The sequence below is a fragment of the Mugil cephalus genome, chromosome 4 (genome assembly GCF_022458985.1).
Source record: "Mugil cephalus isolate CIBA_MC_2020 chromosome 4, CIBA_Mcephalus_1.1, whole genome shotgun sequence".
In the NCBI taxonomy this organism is placed as follows: Eukaryota; Metazoa; Chordata; class Actinopteri; order Mugiliformes; family Mugilidae; genus Mugil; species Mugil cephalus.
The window spans coordinates 1,538,626-1,553,957 of record NC_061773.1 but is presented as its reverse complement, the minus strand read 5'-3'; the positions used below and the strand labels follow the sequence as shown (position 1 = coordinate 1,553,957).

Below are 15,332 nucleotides of genomic sequence, written 5' to 3'. Positions count from 1 at the left end.
AGCTGGGTGGTGTTCAGGCTGCATCTTTTCATCAGGATTTTATGTTGGTCTTTATATCGCCTTTTCTGGCCTCCTTCTGAACTGCTAAACAGGTGTAATTGGCCATATAGAACTTATGTAGTGTGGTAGTTCTACACTTACACTTATATGGTGTAGTAGTTTTGTACATATAGAACTACAGGTTATCTACAGAATACACTGTAGGCATCTGATGTGAAAGGCCTCGAGCATCCTCAGGTGGTGGCTGTTCAGGGTCCATGCTTTGTAGAGGAGTGTCGTTATGAGTACTGCCAGGTAAACAAATATTTCAGTGTGGAGGTTGAAGTCTGTATTCTGAAAGACCCTTCTGAGTTGACTGAATGAAGATGATGGCTGTTTGATACGGTTTTGTATCTCCTTTTTAATGCTTCAGTCGTTTAAGAGGAAGCTGCTGAGGTATTTGAAGGACTCTATGCCTGCACGGCGCTTGATAGTGAGCATTGGTGGATGGGATGAGGGATTGGATGCCCACTGGCACAGTACTACAGGCTTTGCTACATTTACAGAAAGACCCAACCTGCCATATGCACTTGCAGCAGCTATGATAGGTGCCAAGGCATGTCCACCAGGGTGGGCCTGTACACCGTATCTCTGGGGACCACTGTTCCTCCCAGATCCCCTGCCAAGTTCACCTGTGGCTGCAAAACCCCAATTACTGTGCATGGTCATGTTCTGCATTCATCACAAGGGCTAACCAGTGGCAGTTCTAAAAGCAAGAGGTAGCAAGCAGATGGGAAGTAGGCATGCGCTTTCCCTCTAGCTACTGCACTAGACCCATCACACACACAGTTTAGGAACTACTCCGAAAACATGAAAAACTGCGCAAGGTGTTGACCTGGCCTCCAAATTCACTAGATCCCAAACTGACCAAGTATCTGTGGGATGATCCACACAGGCCCCTCCCCTCAACCCATAGGACCCAAAGTCCCCCACTAACAACATTCTGTTCCCAGACACCACAGGACACCCTCAGAAGACCCATGTCCATTCCCTGAGGAGTCACAACCTCCTACACAATATTAGGATGGTGGCCATCGTGTTATGCCTGTTTGGTATTATGAGAAAATTCAATTATTCTATTAGGAAAATGTCCTTCTGCCATAGTTTTCTGCGTTTTTCTCACGTTTGTACCGAAAGTCAGGTTGCGTATTGAAGGCTTGGCTCATGGATTGGGATTTGAGAAAAAGAGATTCTCCAACTACAGCGTGATCCTATGCACAGTCCGTACAGCTGATTAACCTCCTGCCAATAAAAGATGAGAACTGTCTTCCCTCATCATACCTCCTTGAAAGGCTAATTCTGACCTGGCGCTAGAGCATAACTATGGCAGCGGACCTTGCATAACGCCTGTGTCGTCGATTGTGGACCACCCACAGCTGACAACGATTTGCACATAACCACACACACAAACACAAGAAAAACCTTCCCTTCCATTTTCTTCTCTTTATCCCATGGGAGGCCTGTCAGGTAGCTATGGGCTGCAGTTGCCAGGACAACGGCAAAGTCGTGCCGCTGACTGCTCAACAGTGGGTGAGTCACGTTGTGGGCGGGTTGGCCCCAGGTCTTAAGTGAAAACCAGGACCTCACATTGTCTCTATATGGTGTCACTCTTGCTATTATAATCATAGTAGTGGTGTCGGCCGAGTGTCAGTGTTTATGTGTTACATTACATAAACTTTTACGTTATGCCTAAAAAGTTTGTGTTGAATTTGAGGAACTTATAAAATTAGATATTTGGAATGGAAAAATCTAAATGTTGTTGCTTCGGAGCTATCAATAACAGAGCGTGGTCGTGGTGGTAGGCAGGCTATAATTGTCTGGGCTTGTTTTTGTGTCTTCACAGAGAACTCAAATGCACAGTATATTACTGATGATGCATGTTGGCCCTGTTATACAACCTCCTCTCTCTCTCCCTCTCTCTCTCCCTCTCTCTCTCTTTCTGTCTCTTTTCCCCTCACTGACGTCACATCATTACATCCTTCCTTGCAGGGCGAGGCACTGAGACAGATTCTGGTGAGCCGTTACTATGGAAACTTCCATCGGAGTGGTGGGCGGAGGGACAGCCTGACGTCATTTAGCAATGGCCCCCTCAGCCCGGTAGGACCAAGCAAAAACCAATCAGGTGGGCCACCGTGACTGTTGCTCCTGCTATCAATCAAGCACATGAGTTTGTTGTAATTATCATTATTAGTATTATTATTTAGCGGGAACCATTCTTTGGTTTACACACACAAGGCCACGAAAACGCCAGTTTCAACATTTCCTGAGCAGTGAAACATTAACTAAAAGCTGCGGGTAATTTTGCCGCCAGTAATGACTCCAATACTATCAGGAGGGCAAAGTCTAGATAAACCTCTTTCCTCTTTGGTTTTGCCAAAATGTTTCCTGCCTCCTGGAATCATAGTAAAGCATGGTTCTCTGAGTAGTGTTATATAAGGATGGGACCGTATCTGTCTGGCCCTGGGCCGCTTATCAGCTCCAGAGTTGTGCTTCGAGCTGCCCTTTGAGCACGCAGAGCACAACATTCTTATCACTGCCTGATAACGTGGTCATTGTGTCACCGCCTGCAGTCAAAATACTGAAGCAATGCATCTCTGTGCAGTTTTTCTTCTTCTGTTTGAGCAAATTGGTTGATATGTAACGATGTGTGGTGCAAGTCATTTTATCAGTGTATAGATTTGGGGACATATTGTATCGGTGCCAACAGTATCAGTATGTGCTGTGAGTCTGTTATTTATAAATTCAGCGCTGCCATATTGACCTAATAACCAGAGCGCGTTGTGTCTTCTATGGCAGGAATGCCGACAACGGTGAAACATGGGTGTGACACCATAATCCATTCATATGATTTGTATTACAGTTCTTAGGCAGGTCCGATGAGCAGCTCACATGTGTCAACTCAAAGAACAGTAGTAGATCAGTCCATACAGCTGTACTTTGTTCCCAAATTGCCATCTCCCCTGTTTGCATCAAGATGTTGGCGAACTTCCAGACCACAGGAAGTATGCGCCTCCCCTCTGTGATCCACTTTTCACTGTTGCTAGGTGACGGGCTGATACTTCCTGTGAAAACAGCCTTTGCACCTGTTGCAGAAGCAGGTTGAGAATTCCATATGCAGTCTGGAGCTTGGTCCTCAGGAGGGAGGGGGGGTTATGTAGGCAAAGTGATGTACAATAAATTACTCAACAGTACAGTCACTTATTCAACAGTACAGTCGCTTAGTATACTACTGGATAATAAATGTTTTACGTGTGAATTATATTTTTTAGCTATTTTAGGTTGCTGTATGCAATGTTGTATGAAGAATCAGTAGAAATCATTGCATATTTCACACAAAAAAGAAATTGAAAAAGCTCAGTATTATAGTTATTTTCCATAAAGGAATACATATCATGAATTCATGGGAACAATAGTAAAATAAAGATATGTCCAGAGCTTCTTCATGTGCAGTTCACCAGGTACACCAGTGAAAATGAATGCATTGCAATATAACAGTCCTGCACTAAATCATCCTTCATGACTGTTCTAATGTTCAGTTTATGTTAAAACAGCGCCAGAGAGGTAGCAATTCAGCTATATGGTCACTCTGGAGGTTGTAGTTTGTGATGTGGTTAAACTGGATTCAATTAAACACTAAAGGGTTTCTGTTATTTAGCCTAGCCCACTGACCAAAATAACAGAAACTACATGGTGCAGTTCAATAGTACAAACCATAGGCTCCAGAATGAACAGAAAGATGAATCTCCAGCTCTCTGTTATTTGCAACAGATGCTGAATAGCATAACCATCAAGATTTACTGCAGACATGTTGCATTAAACTGCATTAATTTTCACTAGTATGAATTGTCAAGTGAGCGTATGTGTGAGCACTGACACAATTTTTCTGTTTACTAAAACACAACGTTACAATGTTACACGTACAGTATATAATGGATATAAGCTCAAAGTGCAGAAGTTGTAGGAATTACAACCATTTGATGCCACAGTCCAAATATATATTAATCTGACTGTATTCAGTTCAAATCAGTTTTATTTATATAACGCCAATAACTATATGTATGGACACACTAAGATGAGATCCTGGCAATTACTATGTTACTACAGGAAGACCAGAATTAGATTTTTCTGTGCGGTTCTGCTGTGTCCATCATGGAACTATTAATGTGATGTCATTAAAATCTAGAATCTAGTTTTGCCAATTAAACATGTTCAGATTAGTTACAAGGACAGTACCAACCTCACATGCCATATGTGCTGATGTACTGAGATGTGATTCTCCCTTCTTGCCTTGTCTCGGTCACACAGCTTTAGGAGGGCCGGGGGGCCTGAGTCGCGGGGAAATGAGCCTGGCCGAGGTACAGTGTCACCTGGACAAAGAGGGAGCCTCTGACCTGGTCATTGACCTCATTATGAACACCACTAGCGACCGAGTTTTCCAAGAAAGCATCCTCCTGGCTATCGCCCTGCTGGAAGGTGGAAACACTACTATCCAGGTCAGTCAGCCTCAAATATCAGTCATTCAAATGTGGATTCCAGAAAATGAAGGGACATGTTTGTGTCTACTGTTGAGCCACAGATTGACACCTTTTTTTCTTGTAATAAAAATCATGTGTTTGCCCTTTACTATAGACCATCTGTTACAATATAATTAATGGAAAAACACAACGTATCATGGATGTAGGTTTTCATTACTTGACAATCTACAGTATGTGGGTCAGTGTGCCACTATAGCTGCACATGTACAGCACTAAGGCGACTCTTCCTCCCTCATAACTGGCACTATAATGTTTGACTGAAACACCAGACGAGCTGTTAATAATGTCAGTAACTTGTATACTATAAAATATTACCGTGTGTTCAGTTTGGGTGCACATTTAAGCTTTGTAAATGAGCAATGTTTTCTGTCTAACTTGAGCTACTTTAAACTCTATTGCTATCTCTATCTCTCTGCGTTCTGTTTTCACATCTCTCTGTCTGCTGCTCTGTCAGTCCATCTCTCCATCTTTTCATCCTCCTGTCTGTCTGCGTGTTGTTGTGTAAGCAAGCGGCTTGCATAATCAGATTAGAGCAAGGAAGCCACTGTGGCGGAGATAATGCTCTGCCTTCCCACGACTGCTGCAGAGCTGTGTCACGTGATCAGTCTGTGTTGCATAAGGCCTGTGTGAATGAACAATGAGGAATGTCTCAGCCTTCGACGCATTCCAGCCTCTCTCTCGCTCCCTCGCATTTTCTCCTGCGGGTCCAAACTAGGTCACGCTGGGCCTCCGGAACTGGGGCAGTGGGGAGAGAAGGCGGAGAGGCGAGGGAACATAGAGGGGATTGAAGAGAAGCTGGAGCTCCTCTCACTACTGAGTTGTTAAATTTGTTCTGGGAAAGGGGAGATTTCTTTGCAGGAACTGTTCTGCAGCGCTAGAAATGTATCACATAGTTCAAACGTTTTGTGCTCTGAGTGGCAGGAGCATTTCCTAGAAACATGTCAACTGTTTGCAGTGTGAGTCGTGGTGGACCGGTGCACACATAAAAACATTCTTGACTGCTAGCTTTGAAGCTGGATTCAAATATATTTGTTTCCACAAACAAATGAGCATAGGATAATACAAGCCTGCTTCTTTTTCTTTTTTTTTTTGGTGTCTTCATTTGACACGCAGAGAGCTGAGCACCTGTTGAGTCTCGGGTATCTCGTTCTCACGTAACACAGTTAACTATTCACTCATGGCCTATATAGTGCTCAGAAATAAACGCCGCGGAATATCTCGAATGCATGCTCATTCGCTGCCTCGCGCTCATATGCACACGCACACTACAGCTGTGCTTTCCCCAAAGCCAATGCATAGATGGTCCAATTTTTAGCAGTCTTGTATTTTAGTACTTTGCACTCCTCACCTCTCTTTATTTCTGTTACATGTCAGCTTTTCCTTCGACAGCTACGAGGGATCTTCGACAGCTGTAAACTATGTTGTGACATGGCGACTTGTGACATTTCACTCGTCCGCCATCTGCCATCTAACCGCATGGCGTTGTTTTTTCCCTCCCGAAGCGCTCGATTTGCAGGTGCATTTAACTGATAGGTTCAAAGTGTTACGACAGAGGTGGCTGGTTTGAGGAGAGAAGGGAGAGACAAAGGGAAAAGGTCTTGTTGCAGAGCAGAGCAGAGCAGAGCAGAGCAGCGGTACCATTTGGTTTGCATGTGGTGCTGCCTGACATGAGAGGGAGGGTGAGAGGAAAAGGGAGCGTGAGTATAAATAGCTGTTACATAACATCCCTTTGTTGATGCCAAGTGGCGGAACGGAAGGAGAGAAGGGAAAGCGCTATGACCTTGTTTTTCAGTGTTGTCCGCCCCCACCTCGCCCTGCCCCGCTCCGTCTCATTCCACTCAGGGTTTGTCTCCATAGATACAGACAGGCTCTGTGTTTACCCATCACTACAGGGGGCCCCAGAGATGCTCGTCCCTCTCCTCCTCCTCCTCCTCTCTCTTCTCCATCTTCTTTTGTTTCTCTCAGTCCATTCTCTCCTTGCCCTGACCACCATGTGTTACTTCATCCATAACGTCATCCCCCCATCATGCTGCACACGTCCTTGCTTCCCGAGTGCTATCAAAACACAGATGTCGTCTTGATACAGAAGCACAGATTTTGTAAATGAGCGTGTAGAGGACTGCCATGGCATCGAAACACTATGGAGGCAGCAGCGTGGTTAGACGTGAAAGTTTTCACTTCTGATTCACAGTGACATGCATTTCTGAAGAAACCCTAAAATCAAAGTTTTGCCGTGGTGTTTTTCTTTAGTGTGGTCACCCGTCTTTATGCACAGACGTCTTTGTTTCAGTGAGTCATAGGATTCACTAAACTCTGTTCGATTCTTAGAAAAAGGCCTTTTGAAAGTGACTTTTGAAATGTCTGTTGCAGGCAGACTTTTAATACAGGGGGAAATAACTGATCTGCTTACACATATTCATTTAGCCACTGTCACTCTGACACAGTAAAGTATTATACCACAGCTCATCCTCATCCATAAAATGAAACAGCCCTGCTAGCATAGTGCTAGTCCTGCCAAGGCTGCACTGTGAGTCCTGCTGCACACTGAGACTGAATGTGGTGCATCTAACCTGGAATATCCTTGAGATGATCGTTGCGCCATTAATAAAATGACGGAAAAATGAATGTGATTACATAAGTTGGCAGTCACAGAGTTTGGGAGAGAATACTGTATTGCAGAGCATGTGTGATATGTGGGTGTGCCCACTCAAAATTGGCATGTGCGTATGTCGGAGACAACTGACCTAGTTTTGTAAGTGTAAAAGTCAGTGGGCGTATTAGCGTATGCGCTCTCCAGCCTGTGTGTGCCTGTACTGTACAAGTGTGTGTGTGCGTGTCTATGTGTGTTATGTAATGACAAAGGGTGAGGGAGCAAGAGCTTGTCTGTGTGTTTGCTCTGGTCTAATCGATGTGTGTTATCCCGGCCCTGTGCCGCTCGACGGAGGCCATGGCTATATGAGCAAAGACTGACAGGCATTACCATTACTGTCCCCCCATCCGTTCCCTTCTCAGGTATGCTGCGAGCTCTGATGCAGCTAATCCCCTCTGTGTGCACTCTCCGCTCTGTCATCAAGTTGTTTATTGCGTGATGGCCTTGCACAGAGCACCCCCCCACCCCCACCCCCACCCCCTCCCACTATGCTGCTATCTCCCTGTCCCTGAGTGTTGGCAGAGTGCGTACGTGCAGGAGGGCTGCTGCTCAGTGGTGGAGGGCTGGGGTGGGGCACGAGGCTCTGGAATCTGCTTCAGGGCACAAGCGCACAGTTATGTCATTGTTTCTTAGGAAAAAAAACTTGGCTGCAAAACTGTGTTAGCTCTGCTTTGTGTCACATTAAGCTCCTTAGACTTGCTTAAGTGTTTTTTTTTTTATTATTTATTTTTTTATTGGATTAGAATTATCAGGTTGAGTGTGATTGCTGGTAAGCAAGTATGAAACACATTCAGACCTTGGAGTCGAGGCTCACTTTGTCTGTTTTGCTTAACATTTTCCTCATCATGATTATTTATTTGTTTCCTCCAATAGCCCAGTTTTACGTCTAACCTGGAAAGACAGATGGTTATGTAACAAACTTTGAGATCTGGCCTAGATACTGGCTGATAACATTCTCTCCCTCCCTATCTCTTGCTCTCATTTTCCCCTCTCTCAATCAACTGTTTTTATTTTTTTAATCTCCTTTTTACTCCCTTCTTCCCTCTTTGGTATCCGTCTTTGGCCTCCAGATTTTTTTTATCCCCTCCCCTCCTTCTCTGTTTCTCTATCTGTGTAAGTAGGCCAGGCTTCTCCCTCTCGTATCATTTTTCACCCTGTTTGTGTGGCGGGACTGTTTCGGCTGGTCGAAGCCTCTCCATAGGCTGCAGCAGTAACAGCTCTTACATAATCAAAACAACAGCCCTCTGGGCCGGGACATGGTGTATACATCGCACTTGCAGGCTCGAAAGTGTTCTAATTCCGCGTGACCCCATTCCACAGTGATAACTGCAGCGTTTAAACCCTCACGTTGCTGTAAATCCAGACTTGTACAGTTATATAATATTTAGCGAAGGATCTCGTCAAGACCAGCGTTCACATATCAAGAGATGTTTTTCTGTTCATGCTGACTACGCTCTAAAGTTGCATCTTTAAATGACTTTGTCTGACAATATTTACTTTTGATTCACTAATTCACAACTTTTGAATTTTTGTATTTTCACATTATTACAATTTAATTTAACCTAATAAATTGAATGCAAGACCTTTACTTGACTGCTCCGACTGACAGACAGACACCACACTCTCATGGGTTTCACTTGCTAACATTGTTCTGCTATTTTCCTGCCTTGCTTCCAGCGTTCTTTTTTTTGCCGCCTGACAGAAGACAAGAAGTCAGAAAAGTTCTTCCGGGTCTTTTACGACCGCATGAAGTCGGCTCAGCTGGAGATTAAAGCCACTGTCACAGTAAATACAAGCGATCTGGGAAACAGGAAGAGAGACGACGAGAGCCAGGACAAAGACGTCCCCATTCGAAAAAAAGGTTAGAGGTCACCTGAGATCGAACACTGAGGTGAAGTTATTGACACCAAAAGATGTGTTTGTGAAATAAAAATATCTTTTTATTTTATTTTATTATTATTATTTTTTTTTTTTTTACAAATTCTGGCTAGAAGGAAGAATTATGAATTGTTGGTTATGTAAGTTAGGTTTGTTCCTGATTTCCCTTTGTACCTCTGCCCACGCAGCAAGAGATTCTGCAGTTGTTATCACAGAGGATGTGAAAGAGCAACTGATTGAGGCCTCATCTGCCACCAAGAAGGCCTTCAACTCTTATCGGCGCGAAGCTGACCCTGAGGACCACTTCACTTCAGCAGATGGCCAGCCCAGCACTGGGGACAAGAACCAGGATGAAGGAGAGATGAGTTTTGTGATCGTTATCATGCAACCCATCCTTCGCTTCCTCCAGCTACTTTGTGAGAATCACAACCGTGACCTACAGGTGACCAACAGATATAATCATCATTGTGATGTGTGTGTGTTTGTGTGTGTGAGGTTAGGCCGAACTTCTTTAGAATATGGAAATGGCATCTTTGCATAGTGTTTCATTTATAGCGATATGAAAGTGGACAATTCTTTGCTTTGTTTCTTGCAACTGAGCCTATTGCTCTTTGTTATCTGTGCCTTGTTTTTCCACTTACTTTGTAAAGGGCAGATTTCTGTCATTTTCTCCAGTTGTAGGATAAATATCTGCACTTAGAACATAATTCAATTTTACACTTGCTTTTTAAATAACTATTCATTTTGCATTATACATCATCTACTGATGGACCATTGTTGTAATTAATAAAGCTAGCTAGTTAATTAATTACACTGTTCCCCAATAAATTGGGACACTGTGCATGTGTTTGTACTTCTATAATTTAATTAGAGGGTTTAAATGATTTGCAAAGATAATTTATTAAATATTGATACTGAAAAATTGCATTGTTTAAAAAAGATAGTATGGTGAATATGAATATATAGTATGATATGTCATTGGATTCAAAATTAGACCAGGGGTGTCAAACTCAAAGCCCAGTTTGATGTCATGCAGTAAAATAATAGCATAGTAACCTATAAGTAATGATTTTTCTATTTTTTCCTATTCTATTTTTTCTATTTGTTTTAGTCAATTAGAGACTGAATTAAATAAAGTTGAGTACATTACGAGAATGTTTATATATATATTTTTTTTTAAAAACTATCCTTAGAGAATATAATTTCTTAAGCAAATTAAGTGCAATTTGGGTATATTGGTGCCTGCTGTTTAGTCCTGGTACTCAGTGTTGTGCTCTGTCCACTTCTCTGACTAAAACGGTGGACAAATTAAAATTAAAATTAAATTTAAAATTGTCTTCTATGTGATTTTAACACTTTGCAAATTGATGCTGTGGGCCAGGTTAGATGTTAAACTAAATGTTTTCTTCTTAAATGTGATGTTCAAGTACTTACTGCATATACACAGATCAGCCACAACATTTAAACCACAGACAGGAGAAGTAAATAACATTGACAATTCAGTGTTCTGCTGGGAAACTTTTGGACCTATTCATTCATGTGGATGTTGCTTAGACATGTTCCACCCATCTAGACCAGACGAGACACCCCCACCCCATAGTAATGACGCTCCTTAATGACAGCAGCCGTCCTCAGCAGAATGCAGTCTGACACAGACACACACACAAACACAGTTTAGGAACAACTCAGCAAACTGATCAAGTGTCTGTGGGATGATATAGGCCCCCACAAACAACATCCTGTAGTCAGACACCACAGCACACCTTCACAAGGCCCATGTCCATTCTCTGATGAGTCAGAGAGGAGACCTATACAATATTATGAAGGAGGTTTTAATGTTGTGGCTGATAAGTATATATATACATATAGTGCAGTTAACACAGACATCTCAGTGGTCTGACCTGTGTCACTGCTTCCCCTGCCTCTTACCTTCCAACCACAACCTCTTTCATCTCCTCAGAACTTCCTCCGTTGCCAAAACAACAAGAACAACTACAACCTTGTGTGTGAGACTTTGCAGTTCTTAGACTGTATCTGTGGCAGCACCACAGGAGGTCTCGGTCTACTGGGGTTGTACATCAATGAAAAGAATGTTGCCCTCATCAACCAAACTCTAGAGAGTCTGACAGAGTACTGCCAAGGTCCCTGCCATGAAAACCAGGTACAAGGAGAGGACATAACAAAGACATTTTATACTCTGCTTTACTATGAAGACTAGAGACTACTAGCTGTTTTGTTTTTTTCTTCTTCTCCATTTCTTCCAGAATTGCATTGCCACTCATGAGTCCAACGGCATAGACATCATTATTGCCCTGATTCTTAATGATATAAATCCACTTGGGAAGAAGAGGATGGACCTTGTGTTAGAGCTCAAGGTGAGTTTGCTGGTGAGAGTAGAGCAACAGATAAATCTAACTTTCATAGCAGCAGGATGAAATATCACTAACAGAATCTGAGTGAAAGGGCAGGACATTCATCTGTCTAAGCTAGCTTTTGTGCATACCTGCCAAGACAAACAGCTGCAGAGTGTGTACTCCTAGAGCACGAGGGCTTCTGTCTGTTTTACTTGGATGAAGAAACTTGAAGAGCTTACGTTCTTATCTCAGAGCCGTCCTCTTCTCTTGCCTATTTTCTCTTTTTTTCACTCAGAACAATGCATCCAAGCTGCTACTCGCCATCATGGAGAGCCGTCACGATAGCGAGAATGCTGAAAGGATCCTGTACAACATGAGGCCGAAAGAGCTGGTGAGGAACCGTCAACGTCGGCCTTCAAATTCAAATGATGATGTGCATCTCAAGTACATCTACTCCGATATAGCCTTGGCACCACGAAGCAATGACATTGCATATTATCCTGCAGAAATATGGTGGTGTGTGCATGTGTGTGTGTCTGTGCAGGTGGAGGTGATAAAGAAGGCCTATCTGCAGGGTGAGGTAGAGTTTGAAGACACAAAGGAGGAGGAAGACAATGGAGAAGAGGAGGAACATGATGCAGCTTCACCTCGAAATGTGGGACACAACATCTACATTTTAGCTCATCAGGTCTGCTTTTTGTCTTTGCAACATGTTTCCCATGTGGATTGCCCAACTGCATGAGACACAGTGTTGCGTAACGCATCTCTTCATTCATGTGGGAATGTGAGACACACACATTATCCATCTGTTGTTGTTTTGTGTTTTTTGTTTGTGACAAGCTGACTTGTTGGCTGTGTGTCCTTCATACAGTTGGCGCGCCATAACAAAGAGCTATCCATGATGTTGAGGCCAGGAGGGGCCAGTGGTGAGGGAGATGAGGCCTTGGAGTTCTATGCCAAACATACGGCTCAGATAGAGGTAAAACTACACAGAATTCTCCGATATATTTACTCTACATTTTCTTGGCAAATGTTAAAAATGTGGCCATGTGGAGATGCTTGAAGATGACTGTGGGTGAATTCTCTGTACAGATTGTACGTCAGGACCGAACCATGGAGGAAATAGTGTTCCCAGTTCCCAACATTTGTGAGTTCTTGACCTCAGAGTCAAAACTGCGAGTCTACTACACTACCGAGCGAGACGAGCAGGGCAGTAAGATCAACGACTTTTTCCTGCGAGCGGAAGACCTCTTCAATGAGATGAACTGGCAGAAGAAACTCAGAGGTGGGGTTAAGACTAGAAACACTAATACTGCTAGTTTTTTAGTAATTATGTCAAGACATCACATGCTTATATACACTGATTAGGCATAACAATATAGTAGAAGTTAATATCATTGACCATCGTGTGACAATTCAGTGTTCTGCTGGGAAAGATTTGGACCTGGTATTCATTCATGTGGATGTTACTTAGACATGTACCACCCACCTAGACCAAACCAGACATCCCCACCCCATAGCAATGACACTCCTTGATGGCAGCAGCCATCCCCAGCAGGATGCCACATGACAGACACACACAAAAATGCCTTACAAACAACTCAAAAAACATCAGCAGCAAAAGGTGTTGACCTGGTCTCCAGATTCACTAGATCTCAGATGATGAGGTATCTGTGGGATGATCTACAACTGTTTAAGAGGCTCATGGGAGACCTACACAATATTAGAAAGGTGGTCAGAATGATATGTCTGATCAGTGTGAATAGGAATATTCTTCGATTTGAGTCAACAAACTGAGTTTCGTCAGTGGTATGAGACACATGGTACGTTATTGACTGTAGTCAAACTGGTGCTCTTCAGCCATGTGTGTTTGGCAGTCAGGATGTCCTCTTGAGGGTTTTCCTAAAGAAAGCAAACTCAGGAGTTAAAAGTAGAGAAGCATTAGGGGAGCAGGTAGGAGCTTAGATTGTCTAGACAGCTTCATTGTGTTTATTAATGGGGTGGCTGCTGTTAATCCCTTAATTGTATGTGCAACAGTACTACCTTTTTTCTACCATTCCTGTTGGATGGCAGAGCATTTCTATGTGCATGTTCTCCATTGTCTCCCTCTTTTGCACAAACTTTCCACAAACATGCAGTTGACTTGGAAACTGCTACATGATCAATGTGAATTTCATTGCCTGATTGTGTGTCCCATCGGCGAACTTGTGACACGTCTGAGGTGCACCCCGGCTCCTGGGCAAATCCATGCCGGGGTTAGAGCTCAGTCTCTGCAAGCCTGAACAGGATAAGTGTTTATGGAAAATCGATGGAAGGATGTGTATCAGCACTTTGACGGCAGGGCTGCCGACGTCGTCCTGGTGTGCTTTGTCTGTGTATGTGCATGTTTCCACTGTCTAAAAGCAGACAGGGGCTTTCCACATTCTTTGAGTCGTGAAGCATTTGTACAGTAACCTTATGAATCACAAGTGAGAGCGTGCTTCCTCATGCACACAAACAGACACACACACACAGACCCGCACCCACACTCAGTCACACTTCTAATCCACATACAAGACTACATACCCACACAAAGCCTTATTCTGTCTCACTCAAAGGAGGGGATGGACAGAGAAAAGTCCCTGCATCAGTTTCTCTTTTCCAGTTGCACCTGAGTACGTAACACAAGTCTATTAAAAGTCAGATTGTAGGTCAGAAGCAAAGGTCAAAGTGACATGTTGTTCTTAAACTTAAGATGTAATCTCAGTACTAGTGCCACACTTTTTTTTTTATTTTGCTCAGCATAAAAATACTCCTTTCACGACAACTGGAGCTCATTTTCTTTCAGTCCTCATTTCCAGTTAACAGCTTGTTTACTCAAGGATCTGACAGTCAAATAAATGCTTTAAACAGCTGGCTGATTAAGCACTCAGTGGAAAGAAAAATTAACACAACCGCTTCATTTCTTTTCTGAAAAAAAATGCCACTGCTCACAGCTCCCCAAGTGTGAGGACTGGCTCATTTTGTCTGGTTTTTATTATTTCAGTTGAATATCCCCACCTTTTGGTGTATTAACACAATTGGTATATGCTTTTAGAATAAATAATAAATGCATAAATAAAACAGTATATTGTCCTTCTCTGTGTCTGTTTTCTACTTTTCAGCCCAGCAAGTGCTTTACTGGTGTTCGAGAAACATATCGGTGTGGAGCAACGTTTCCTTCAACCTTGCTGTGCTCATGAACCTGCTAGTCTGCTTCTTCTACCCTCTGGAGACAGTACACGGAGGTTAGTCACACAAATAGATGCTGCAGGTTAGAAAACACTACATTTTACACATTTTCTTAAGTAATGTGAAGTAGATTTCTTCATTTTCTACTGATGCTCTTCCAACTTAGTATATTTTGCATTTGCTGCACAGGTCTCAACAATGTGCATTCAACAATACAATTTTGAAATTAGTGAGAAGCAAGTAGAAACATTTGTCATATTGCATTTACATCACAATCTAGTATCAGAAAATTGACTCTCAAACCTTCTACCAGGCATCAGCATTGACCTAGTGATCTCCTTTTTGCCTCAGTGTTTTGATCTGCTGATTTCTAATCACCTGATCAGGATTAGGAGCAGGACATGAGAAGCCTTCTATCTTTGTTTAAGACACACCCACAAAGACACCATGGCCTCATATTTGCCTTCTCAGCGCTATGGAGACACAATAAACACAGGAGCGGGCAGACTTTCATGGGCTGTAGAGAGCCACTCCGGCTCAGGTTTCATATGCAGCAGATCACATATATGATAATTCAGAAAGTCACAAAAAGTGATGTTGTAGACTTTAAGTACTACACAGTTTAAAAACAAAAAACACTTTAGGAACAACTCAAAAAACATGAAG

At 42.9% G+C, this 15,332-nt stretch overlaps 1 protein-coding gene across 5 annotated transcripts in view; it reads left to right on the top strand.

The window, feature by feature from the left end:
• The window catches only part of LOC125007204 (inositol 1,4,5-trisphosphate receptor type 1), a 72,520-nt gene that overhangs the window by 43,825 nt on the left and 13,363 nt on the right, over window positions 1-15,332 (top strand). For all 5 annotated transcript variants that reach the window (XM_047583863.1, XM_047583862.1, XM_047583861.1 and 2 more), the window contains 11 exons: window positions 2,029-2,161; window positions 4,345-4,532; window positions 8,902-9,085; window positions 9,291-9,544; window positions 11,063-11,263; window positions 11,367-11,477; window positions 11,752-11,847; window positions 12,001-12,144; window positions 12,328-12,435; window positions 12,549-12,741; window positions 14,600-14,722. In XM_047583863.1, the coding sequence (XP_047439819.1) occupies window positions 2,029-2,161; window positions 4,345-4,532; window positions 8,902-9,085; window positions 9,291-9,544; window positions 11,063-11,263; window positions 11,367-11,477; window positions 11,752-11,847; window positions 12,001-12,144; window positions 12,328-12,435; window positions 12,549-12,741; window positions 14,600-14,722 (1,735 nt within the window). The remainder of the gene's footprint in view (window positions 1-2,028; window positions 2,162-4,344; window positions 4,533-8,901; window positions 9,086-9,290; window positions 9,545-11,062; window positions 11,264-11,366; window positions 11,478-11,751; window positions 11,848-12,000; window positions 12,145-12,327; window positions 12,436-12,548; window positions 12,742-14,599; window positions 14,723-15,332) is intronic.